Consider the following 12787-nt stretch of genomic DNA (forward strand, 5'->3'; position numbering starts at 1 on the left):
CACCATTGAGAAACCTGACCATTTAATCCTATTCTCTGTTTCCTGTCTTTTAACCAGTTTGCACTGCACAATAGGATATTGCCTCCCATCCCACTACTTTTTAGTTGTTTTTTTTAGGAGGGATTTTGTCAAACACCTTCTGAAAATCAGGATACACTGTATCTACTGGCTCACCATTATCTGCATGTTTATTAATCTCTTCAAAACATTTTTAGCAGATTGGTGAGACAAGACTTTCCTGTGCTGGCTGTGTCCCATTAAACCATGTCTATGTATACATCCAGTTATTTTGTTCTCTAGAATAAATTTTTAGGATTTTTCCTGGCACTGACTTCAGGTTCTCCAGACCTGTGGCAACAAATAAATAATTAACACATTTAAACATACAGTATGCATTATTGCAGCAGTTTGGGTACCTGTTTCTATGAAAACTGTAGGGCTTGGCTCACTGGAACACGAATTGTGGAAGGCTGAGACAGTCACGGCATAGGCCTGACCACAGGAAAGATCCATGAGATTGCACTCCGTGGTATTGCTGTAGCAAGTGTGGGTCTTGCCGTCGCTCCCCACAGCTGCCACCTGGTAAGATTCTGCATTGTCGGCGTGATCCCAGAAGACCATCATGGTGGATTCACTGCAGCCCGTGCTAGCAGTGACATTGCTTGGAGCACACGGCACTAGATCAATTCAAAGAGATACAGTTTACGGATACAGTTCATTCAAAATGCTTTTCCTGGGTTACATTACGCCTCAATACATGCATTAAACACCGAAGCCTTCCCATGTGCAGTGCAAGGTGTAGTTTGGTCCCTGTCCTAAAACATTATATCTACATCTCAGAAAAAGTACTAAGAAAAGCTACATAGAAGCTGACAGGTGCTGAGAGATTGTCCAAAATGGGACTATTTACAGAAGAAAGAAAAGGCATTTGGGAGGAATTTTAGTTATAGTTTAAAAAGATCTCAATGGACCCAGGCCATTATTTACCATCAAAACAAGGGGACATATTCATAGGTTAAGAACTTCACAGATTTCACCGCTTTTATAAGAAGGGGTTTCTTTTATTCAAAAACTGGTGAAATTATGGAAAAATATATCTGTAGAAGTAGTTAAGACATCAATTCTAAGTTAATTCAAATAGAACAAGTATTTAGAGAAGAAATATTGGTGGCTATGATGACATTTCTGCAGGCAACAGAAAAGAGTTAACCAGCAGTTCTGAATCAATCGCCATATCCTTTAGGTGTACAAAGGATTTTTTTTTCCATTGCTGCAAAAGTGGCTAAAAATGGACTTTTTTGTTGCCTTTTCCTGAATTACCACCTAGGGAAAGTTGTTGGACAACTTGAAGGAAGCTGGATTCAATGGCCCTTTCATCCTAAGCCAACTAATTTGGAAAATAACCCAGGAAGTCATTTTAGATAGAATACTTCATGCACTGCAAGCAGAGACGGTAAAATGCTAAAAATATCTGCTAGACCGTGAACAAAATTCATCAGCAGGAATGCAATATTTGTTCTAGAGATCGGTGATCTAAGGCACACATGAGTAAATTCCTAAACAGAGAGGAGTTTCTCTCATTTTGGGCACTTGAAAATAAACCACTAAAATAGCATCATTAAACCTACACTATAATGCTTCACATGACGGAAGACAATTTATTGCCGGACAATGGTACACTTAATGATGGCATCAGCACATGACATTTTTGGTCCTGTTCTGGAGTAATGAGGATTAGTGATGTAGAAACATTATTTTGCAACATAATCTATGACTTTACATTCTACCGTGTGAAAGACACTCAAAAAGTACTTGCAAACTGTATCTTTAGTTACATATCCCTTCAATAACCAATAAAGTCACATTATGGTGGAACTTTCTAGGTGGTCATATTTTTCTATGCATCATAGCACCTCAATATCCACTGGTGCTCTTGTCATCTACCTCAGAAGAATGAAAAGCAGAGTGGACCATGACAAGTGTACAACTTGTAATCCATAGCTATAGGGCTGCCAACTGGCTCCAGATTTTCAGAGCAATTTGATCAGTCCTGGTTTTACCACATTTCATTCAGGGGCTTATAGTTCTGGTTTCTTCATTGCAGGAATGGGTAACTCCGATCCTCGATTTCCACAAACAGATCTGTATTTTTCAGGATATCCACAATATGCATATGAACATAAGAAATTGCCATGCTGGGTTAGACCAAGGGTCCTTCAAGCCCAGCATCCTGTTTCCAACAGAGGCCAAACCAGGCCACAAGAGCCTGGCAATTACCCAAACACTAAGAAGATCCCACGACACTGATGCAATTAATAGCAGTGGCTATTCCCTAAGTAAATTTGATTAATAGCCGTTAATGGACTTCTCCTCCAAGAACTTATCCAAACCTTTTTTGAACCCAGCTACACTAACTGCACTAACCACATTGTCTGGCAACAAATTCCAGAGCTTTATTGTGCGTTGAGTGAAAAATAATTTTCTCCGATTAGTCTTAAATGTGCTACTTGCTAACTTCATGGAATGCCCCCTAGTCCTTCTATTATTCGAAAGTGTAAATAACCGATTCACATCTACCTGTTCAAAACCTCTCATGATCTTAAAGACCTCTATCATATCCCCCCTCAGCCGTCTCTTCTCCAAGCTGAACAGCCCTAACCTCTTCAGTCTTTCCTCATAGGGGAGCTGTTCCATCCCCTTTATCATTTTGGTTGTCCTTCTCTGTACCTTCTCCATCGCAACTATATCTTTTTTGAGATGCGGTGACCAGAATTGTACACGTTATTCAAGGTGTGGTCTCACCATGGAGCGATACAGAGGCATTATGACATTTTCCGTTCTATTAACCATTCCCTTCCTAATAATTCCTAACATTCTATTTGCTTTTTTGACTGCTGCAGCACATTGAGCTGACGATTTTAAAGTATTATCCACTCTGACGCCTAGATCTTTTTCCTGGGTGATAGTTCCTAATATGGAACCTAACATCGTGTAACTACAGCAAGGGTTATTTTTCCCTATATGCAACACCTTGCACAACACCTTGCACTTGCACGTCCACATTAAATTTCATCTGCCATTTGGATGCCCAATCTTCCAGTCTTGCAAAGGCAGTGCATATTTATGGTGGATATCCTGGTGGATCCTGGTGGATATCCTGAAAACCAGACCTGTTTATGGCAGCCCAGGCTCAGAGTTGCCCACTCTTCTAAGAAAAGCAAACTCCATGCACACTGTAGGGTGAAAGCAGAACTAGATCAGCCTGTTTCAAAAACTCTGGCACCAGCTGGCAACCCTATATCAGATGGTACCTAAAAGGGCTGTCTTTCCAGTCTTAACACATATGCAATAGAAGGCTAATGGTTGCATGTTCTATGGCTGTATCTTTACAATTTTTTGATTTTTAATTCATGGTAGCAGTTTAACAAGGTATGCAAACAAAAAAAATTATTATATATAAAAGATTAATATTTTGCAGGTTAGTGAAACCCAATTGCCATTACTTCACAAGATGACCTTGCCTGTTTTAATATCCAAGCTGCCACTCTCCTGGCTGTGGCATTCCTTGTCCAGCACAGTGACAGTCACAGAGTATGTGTGTCCGCAGAGTAAAGTGGAAATGTTACAGAACGTGTCCGTGGTATTGCAGGACAGGGCATCGCCGCTTGCAGCTCGTGTGATGGCAGTGTAGGAAACTGCTCCGTCGCTTTTGTCCCAGAACACTGCCACGGAACCAGTCGCGCATTCAAAGTCAGCCGCCACGTTCTGAGGAGGACAGGCACCTGTGCAGGGGAAACAGAAGCAGTGTGAAAAAAAAACAATACATGAACAGAAGTTTAATATTTCTCAGAGAGAGACTGACAATGTAACAAGACAACAGAAGAAATAAATTCTTAGGTAACGAAGGGGTTTTTGCCTACTTTGTGCAGTCAGAAAAAAATAAATCCACATCGAAGAGAGAGAAAAAGTTTGGTAGTTATCCTTTAAAACAGAAACTAATCAGCTGGAGTTGGCAGGGTCCTATCTAGTGGGGGAGAGGCAGACTAGGAATGCCAGGTCATCCCAGGTTGACCGAATAGGCTGATCCAGTCCTGGTTTTGCCCTGTGGCATGCATGGAGTTGCAGTGCTGCCAAAAATTGGGGCACTCGGAACTACAACTCTATGCATAAAATGGGGCAAAACCAGGAGTGAATCAGCCTGATCTGTCAACCTAGATTGAGTTGACACTCTAACGGGCCGATACAGTACAGTGCGCTCCGACGGAGCACACTGTTAACCCTCGATTGGACGCGCGTTTCCGACGCGCTAGCGTTATCCCTTATTCAGTAAGGGGCCGAAAACACGCGTCCAACCCCCCGAACCTAATAGCGCTTCAACATGCAAATGCATGTTGATGGCCCTATTAGGTATTCCCACGTGATTCAGAAAGGAAAATGTGCAGTCAAGCCACACTGCTTTTCTGTGCACCCTCCGACTTAATATCATGGCGATATTAAGTCAGAGGTCCCAAAAGTTACCAAAAATTAAAAAAAAACAAAACAAAATTTGAAGTCGGCCTGCGGCTTGCGGGTCGAAAACCAGACACTCAATTTTGCCGGCGTCCGGTTTCTGAACCCGCGGCTGTCAGCGGGCTCGAGAACCGACGCTGGCAAAATTGAGCATTGGCTGTCAAACCCGCTGACAGCCGCCGCTCCGGTCCAAAAGGAGGCACTAGGGACGTGTTCGCCCGCTCTCCTGCGGACTTTACTGTATCGGCCCATAAGTGAGATAGACCTTTATGTGCTCCCGAGTACTGTGCAATTCTATCCATGACTGAATGAATGGTGAAGAAATGTTGCTTACAAGCACTTAAATATCCAGAGGTTGTAGCAACCAGGCATGGCTGGACAGACCAAAACAGCCAAAGTAATTAGCACCCACTAGGTTACATGGACTCAAAGTCAGCGAGGTTGCCCAATGGTACAGCATGGGGGGTCTGCAGGAAGTCTGACAAACTCTTCTTTGATGAGCAGGGGCGGGGAGACACGGGGGTCTTGGTTACCAGCAGATCAAGAGTTTGTCGTTCCTTATCTGGGCTGAGATGTTATTGCAGACATTGATTGATTTACAATTTTTATTAGTACAGTATTGGATGATCTGTTGGGCTTTTTTGTTTTTTTCCCTAGCACTGTAATGAGGAAAACCCAGGTTTAATTTCTGTTCCTGACTTCTGTTCCCTGGGCCAGCCATGCTGCGGAGGCAGTCCCTGAGTGAGAAGATGTCTCGGCCATCGCTTAATGATGATGATGCCTATGGGCTATATTTAGAGTGCACAAGTAATGAACCCCTGCTAGAAATTGTGGTTGGGTGTGTTATACAAATAGAGGAATCCTTCATGCAGCTGTAAGTAAGGACTCATGGCACCACAGATCAATGAAAGTTGGTTCTGATTGAGTTGGAAACTCAATGTGAATGGTGGCAGGTATGGGACAGCCTGGAACTTCACCTTTACTCGCTGCCACCACCGCAGGTTGAGCCCTTGGGTTCTGGCGACCAGCAGGACTTAGGCGGGTCACTAGGTTGGTGAAGACAGCTAAAGTACAAAGGCATACCAGGGTCAAGGCAGGGAGTAGACTAACGGAGTCAGGGACAAGCCAAGATCAAGGCAGGTAGCTAGCAATCATGGTCAGGTCCAGGTGGCAAGCAATCATGGTCAGGTCCAGGCAAGAGGTCAAGATCCAAAGAGTCAAGGCAAGGGTGGATGAAGACACTGGAAAGGGTGAGTAGGACAAGGTGAGGCTGGACAAGGTGGGTCAGATGAGGAATGCTGGAGAAGACAAGGCTGGAGAGATGGCTGGATGAGGAAGGCTGGGAGACAAGGCTGGACGAGGCAAGGCTAGGGACAAGGCAGGGTGAGGCACGGCTGGAAGACAAGACATAGAAACCAGGAACTCGAATATTAATCAGGAACGAACACACAGGAGCAACATGCGCTACTTCAGAAGTAGAAGACCTGTTGCTGAGGCAAGGATCAGCTGCAGGGCCTTAGCTTATATAGGCCAGGAGGCTGATGTCACCTGGAGGCGCTGCTCAGGGTTTCCCGGCATGGCATGCCTATTATGTGCGTGCGCTTATGGGAAGGCTGCGGCCTGGATGGGATGGTGGCATCAGCGATGGTCAACAGCCTTCAGTGATGGCAGGCCGCTGCTGCAACAAGAGGTCTCTGGTAGTGTCGGGCCGCAGCAGGGGTGAGTGCGGTGACTCGCAGGACCATCCTGTGAGCCATCACATGTAACACCCAAAGGCCTAAGAGGAAACTGCTCGGCTCAAAAAATAATTAAAAAATATCTATATCTTAGGCTGCCTCGGGTGCCCCCCTTTCTCCATTGTTGTTTGTGCTGGCACTGGAACCTCTAGCACATATTATAAGGTCTCATCCTGAGATAGCTGGAATTAGAAGGGACAGGACTGAGCATCAAATTGTCCTATTTGCGGATGACATCTTATTACACACACAGTGTGCTTATTTGATGAAGGGAACAATGTTCTCAAAATCTAGTCAAAAATAATTAAGTTAGCATTACCTGGATCTTATTTGTTGATCTTGGCTTCTACATAATGATTTGTATGTAATATTTCAAGAAATTCCATAAATATCAACGAGAAGTCATAAACACATACCAGTCAGATATGAAAACAGGTTTTGTACTCTTATGCTGAAGCAATTCATGGCTCAAATACCTGTACGGAGAGTAGATACACTGTAGGTCTCATCACAGACTCCATCTGCAGCAAACATAGTTACATTGTACACCAGCCCACACTGCAATTCCTGCAGCATGCAGGTCGTGTCGGTGGTGTTGCATGACATGACGTAACCTTCGCTTCCTTCTGTGGTGACCACATAGAAATCTGCACCATCACTAGCATCCCAGGACACGTTGCCACTGTTTGTGAGACAGTCTACCTGGGTCACCACATTCTGCAGAGCACATGAAGCTACAAGGGCAACAAATAATGAATTATTCCCATTAATAACATCAAAATAAACCCAGCCAGCTGTTGAGTAAAGTGCTATAGCTCTTTGGGAAGCTAAAAGCCACAGAGTGTTTCTTTTGTGTAAATACTCTCTATTGTTGTGTCATTGTATGCCACCTTTTCTTTCTTTTTTTTTATCTTTGCTCTCAGTACATTCTAGACAGATGTTTACTGCATGTGCCCATGCGAATTACACTTTCAAATATACTTACAGAAAAACATTCATTTCTCACAGTCCTGCTCACTAAGAGGTAGATTTTAAGAGCTGTGCGCGCGTTTGACACTGCGCGCACATGGACGTGGCGATTTTAAAACACACGAACGTATATGCGCCTACATGTGCGAGTGTTTTAAAATCAGCTATTCATGCATACATATGCACACGATTTCATATTGATGTGTGCATGTGCACGCAAATGTCACCTTGCTCGCGTATGTAGGGGGATTTTACTAGACACGCATGCTGATGCTAGAACCCATTTTCCGATAACTAATCGGCCTTCCTAACCCCCCCGTTACTTTGCCTACCTTTTACCCTGTTAAGCCAGACCTCCTAAACCTCACTAAGTAGCCTATATTTCTTTATTTTATTACTTACACGCCGTTCCTAGAAGAAGTAAAGTTACACGGTAGGGATCCCGGCGTGCGCTTGTGCGCATAATTAGGTACGCGCAGAAATCATGCCTCAGCCCTGGCCTGTCCATGCCCTGCCCCTCCCCCCCCAAATATTTTATGCGCATAACAGGAGATGTGCGCATTGTCGTGGGCCTTTTAAAATTCGCGCGGTGCGTGCGCGTACGAGACACGCACGTATCTTCTGGTTCTGGTGCACGCAAAATCGACCAGTAAGGATTTTCTCAAAAAGGCACAAAATGAGAAAGAATATGCCCACCAGTGGCATAGTCACCCACCGGAAGAGGCCTGTTGGAACAAGGCTGTCGCAGGATCCCATCCTTGCAACAGCAAAGAGGAGGGCAAGAGCTGCAATGCTGCCACGGGATCCCATCTCTGTGGTGGCAGAAGTAGGAGTTTAGCTATGCCTAATGAAAAGGCCCTGCGTGTGTGTGGGTGAGAATGGGAGCTTGAATGTTGGTATGTGGGTGAGAATGGGAGCCTTGGTGTGCATCTGTCGGTGCATTAATGGGAACCTGGGTGTGCGTCTGTGTGTGCATAAGAATGGGATTGTGAGGAGGAGAGAGAGTGAGAGCTTGTGTATGTGTGTATGATAGAGTATGCAGAGTGAGAGCTTGTGTGTGTGTGTGAGGGAGGAAGGGAAGAAGATAATAGGAGAAGAGAGACACTCAAAAGGAATTAGAAAATGAGTGACAAGGGAAAATTGGGAAAAAGAGACCGGGACGAACTGATTAGAAAAATACAAAGATCAGACAACAAAGGCAAAAAATATATATATATATTTTCAGATTTTAGCAATTTGAATATGCCATCTTTGGGAATGTATTTCTTATATTTTTGTATTTTGCACTTTCTTCAGTATTCCACTGTTCAGAGTCTAGTTTCTCAGGCTTTCTATTTCGGTTTTGTTTGCGTTTTTCTGTTCCTAATTTGTAGTCTATATTAGGTAAGGGTCAGTCTCTGTTTTGCCTGTGAGTGTGAGACTGAAGTGCAGTATTTCTGCTAGCATGTAGTTTCTCTGTAGCGGTCTGGTTTGTTCTCTTACTCCAGTAGGTGATGTATTAATATTCTAGGGCCTGGTGTAGTATTTGCAAGTTGCTTTTTCATAAGGTTGCGGTTATTTGAATCCTGAGAATCAGTGCTGTGACTGTATGGTATGGCAAGTTTCTAGATGTCTCTTTCTTTGCAAGAGTTTGTGTTACTTCACAAAATAGCAGTGGAGGGATATTATTTCCTGAGGTGACACCAGAATTTTTTCATGTTGGTTGAAATGTGAATTATCCTAGCTCTGCTCTTCACCTGTTCTGATGATTAATGAAATTTTATTGTAGTTATGAATGATTTCTGCAAAGAGGATTCATGAAAGAATACATTCATTTTTGTTTTATTACATGATTGATTGGATCTGTTTGTTTTCTCTGCTTTTTACATGATATACTTGTGCATTTATAAACTGCAATAAATATAAAAATACAGATTAATAAGGAATTTTTTATTCTGGTAAGTGCTTGAAATAATTGAGGTAAAATGTTTTAAAGTTTCACGCATTATACATAACGGCTATTGCAAACTACTTAGAAAGTCATTGTAGGGTGCAGTATATGGCATTATTTATCAATAAGAATACAACTTGTAGGTCCCAGACCTGTATGCCTACAGTCTACCCAAAAAATCAGTTCTGGCTATGCCACTGATGCCTACTGAAAAGCTCCCACCATTGTTAACTAATTCCACTCTGTTGGTACAATTAATTTCTTCTTCTTTTAATTTAAGTCAACTTGTCAAAATGAACAATGATGTTTCTTTGTTCTGTGACATTTTACAGGTCCCCAATTAGAAATTTCTGACAGGTTCCACAATCAGCTTTTATGGCTATAATGCCATATTCCATATCTATGTTACTAAAGAGCATGCTAACATTTAAAATCACCTTGCAGCAGGTACTAAGTTTATCATGGCCACTTAGCCTCAGTAAACTGGGAGATTGTGAATAGCCAAATAATGGCTACAGTGTTTACTATCACCCTATTTGCATATTTCACATATGCATGTACACTGATGTTTTAAGCATGCACATGTAAACCTGCATCAGCACGAGTTCTCACCTGTGCTACATCAATAATTAATCAGCTACTATTTAGCATGCCCACTGTTAGTGAATCAACCCTGTGGATGACGTTCAAATAAGCGAATGGAATGCAATGGATTAGAAGGCATACCTGTCTTCACTACAGCTGTGGTGCTCTCAGTACTAGTGCAAATGAAATCCTCTGCTGTAACTGTTACAGTGTAAGTGTGGCCACATAAGAGATCTGAAATTTCACAAGTTGCATTTGAGGTAGTGCATGATTTTGGATACCCGATGTTGCCTTGTGCTGTGGCTGTATACACTAATTCACTGCTCGTGCTTTCCCATGACACATCTACAACTCCTCGGCCACAATCAAAGTATGCCTCAACACTCTGAGGAATACAAGGCACTGTAAGGGAGACAAATAGACAACATTATTACATCTACTTAGCAGGCTTATGCACATAAACAATTGCACTGCATTCACTGCCTGTGCCTCAGGAAACAGTGTGCCTTTTGCTGTGTGTTGCAGCACCAACAAAACAGATGGACAAGAAATGATACCTTTATTTTGATCTGACAGGGTTACAAATGCTTTCAGGATTATTTACATCTCTTTCCTAGGTCATATTTGCAGTTCATGTGGCATTAATATACTTTGATGAGGTCAGACCTAGATATCTCACTTGTGACTATATTTATGTATTTTTGTACTGCCCAACTCTAGTGTATTGGTAGCACTTTTTATATGGATTTTTGGCTGATTCAGACTGGTATTTGCAGTTCAGGAGATATACACTACTATGGGTGTTCAAATCAGCCCTAGTATGTAGTTTCTGCGACATAGTCCATATGGGATTAGACATTGCTTATATTACCTGTGCTAAAATGTTACATCACTCTCATTTTTCTCGTCTTTAACATGGTTTTCTGAAGTTTAAGGTACCGTGCTTCTGGCAATGTTTTATATATACTGTTAAGACAAGACTTGCAACTTGGTAAACTCAATGATTGGCTACATTTACATGCTACACCCACTATACTAAAATATAGCACTATATTCCTGCTCTCCCTTTTTTTTATTAATTCAAATATTTGCTCTATAAATTGGAGAAAAGCATGCACCAAGAGAATAGTTGCCTTCTCCAAAAAAGGTACCCAGCACCTTGTAGAGCTGATTGGGGAACTGGTGCTCCCTCCAAATTTCACTCAGTAGGGAGTAACAGAGAAAATAACCTGTGCTTAAAAGTTAGCCTTTTTCTATGGATGCTTTGGCATTTCAGTTTTTCTGGCTTTATAGTTAGTCAAGTAGTAATCTCTCTTTAAATATGATTTGCAAAACGAGGTGTGAAGATGTTGACTTGTCCATTTGTTCTAGAGCATCTAATGTTTTATTTGCTGCTTAGCTGGATGAAGCATTCAGTAGGTACATGTGCTGTACTAGCAAGCAATCCGTCATTGTGCTCCAAACAAAAAATGTGCAATAGCCTAAATCGACAAAGGCCAGGCCAGAGTCCGCATGGCTCTGACTCCCTCATCTGGTCAGGAGGGATGACAAGCACCTCAGGTGTATGTCCATAGCACATGCCAATGAATGGCTTATTAGGGTGTGACTTTGAAAACTAAAGTAGGGAAGATAATATTGATAAATGCTATATAACCATTTTGTAAAAAGAGCGCATGGAGTGGGAAATAGGTGAAGGAACTGGAATTAAAAAAAATAGTTTGACAACTGTGGCACAGAACAATTGGGGCTGAATTTTCAGAGCTACTCACAGGTGGGCTCAGTGCAGGTAAAAGTCCAGGCTTGACCTGATTTGGCGAGCACTTTTACACATGCTGGGGAGAGGCATTCTGGGGAATGAAGTTGGGACTTTTTTTATGTTCAGAAGTATGCACGTGAGCTCAGCTGCACAAGCGGTGCCCTGAGAAGAGCTGACATAGCTTTGTACCATGTAATGTGGGCACCGTAGCCGCTCAATGACCCCAGCATTTTCACAGAGGACTTATGCACATAAATTGGCTTTGAAAATATGGGGTAAAATCTGGGTGTATAAAAGTTACCCGAATTGGCAGTCATAAAATTACGCTCTCTTAAAGAACAGAGAAAAAGCTTGAAGACCGATCAAGCATGTGGGTGAGGGATTAGCCAGATATGGGGCTTCCTTTACTTATCAGAGGTTTTCCAATGAAAACTAAATATGTCTTTGTGCCTTCTGAGTGATATTCTCTTCAGGAAGCCTGCCCTGTCGCCTTACCTGTGCGTATCTCAACGGCGGGGCTCAGGGAGCTGTTGCATTGACGTGCTTGAGCAAAGATGGAAATATTGTATGCCTGGCCACACTTCAGGTCAGTAAGATTGTAACTGAGGTCCTCCGTTCCATAGAAGGCTACGGTTCCATTTCCACCAATGGCTGTGACTGCGTACAGCTCTGCGCCACTGCTTTGATTCCAAGACAGCGATACCACACTGCTCTCACAGTAGGTTAAGGTTCTTACATTCTCAGGAGAACATGGGGCTATGTGTAACAGCGAGAAAAAATGCAGACAATGAGATTACAATGAAATAGGGCCACTGTCTTTTCTCTGGAATATACGACTGATAACAAATGATAAAATAAGCTGCATCATTTTTCTTGGAAAGGAAAACTGCTGCTCATGTTACTGCTCAGAGAGAATGTGTTCCTTGACAGGATTACATATTTGATCCTTCAAAATGGTTTTCCTTTGGGCAAGGAATCACAGAGGTTCAAGCTTTGACTCAGTTTGTAATATATTCTCTCTCTTTTCCTAAATTTGAGACCCCTTCCCAAATCCTGAGCCCCTCAAGCCACTGAAATAGAAAAAAAGCTTACACAAATAGAAAAATCCAAAAGAAATGCAAAATGTTGTAATGGGAGATACCTATTTTACAATTAGTCATAAGAAGGGGGTTGATTCCCTATTATTTGGTATGAAAAAAATAAATTACACTTTCTCTTTTTAGTTCTGGTACATCAATTGTTTCTAAAGGAGATGAAATGCCTCTCTCTTTTCTAACTACTTGATCCAAAGTACTCAGCAGG

The 12787-nt window shown here is 42.4% G+C and overlaps 1 protein-coding gene across 1 annotated transcript in view; it reads right to left on the reverse strand.

The window, feature by feature from the left end:
- Nucleotides 1-12787, reverse strand: part of LOC115100214 — a 104064-nt gene that overhangs the window by 22951 nt on the left and 68326 nt on the right. The window contains exons 28-32 of the mRNA XM_029618540.1: nucleotides 11981-12241; nucleotides 9871-10131; nucleotides 6722-6979; nucleotides 3522-3782; nucleotides 417-677 (exon numbers count right to left, since the gene is read on the reverse strand). Of these exons, the coding sequence (XP_029474400.1) occupies nucleotides 417-677; nucleotides 3522-3782; nucleotides 6722-6979; nucleotides 9871-10131; nucleotides 11981-12241 (1302 nt within the window). The remainder of the gene's footprint in view (nucleotides 1-416; nucleotides 678-3521; nucleotides 3783-6721; nucleotides 6980-9870; nucleotides 10132-11980; nucleotides 12242-12787) is intronic.

Source organism: Rhinatrema bivittatum, chromosome 10 (assembly GCF_901001135.1).
Source record: "Rhinatrema bivittatum chromosome 10, aRhiBiv1.1, whole genome shotgun sequence".
Taxonomy (NCBI): Eukaryota; Metazoa; Chordata; class Amphibia; order Gymnophiona; family Rhinatrematidae; genus Rhinatrema; species Rhinatrema bivittatum.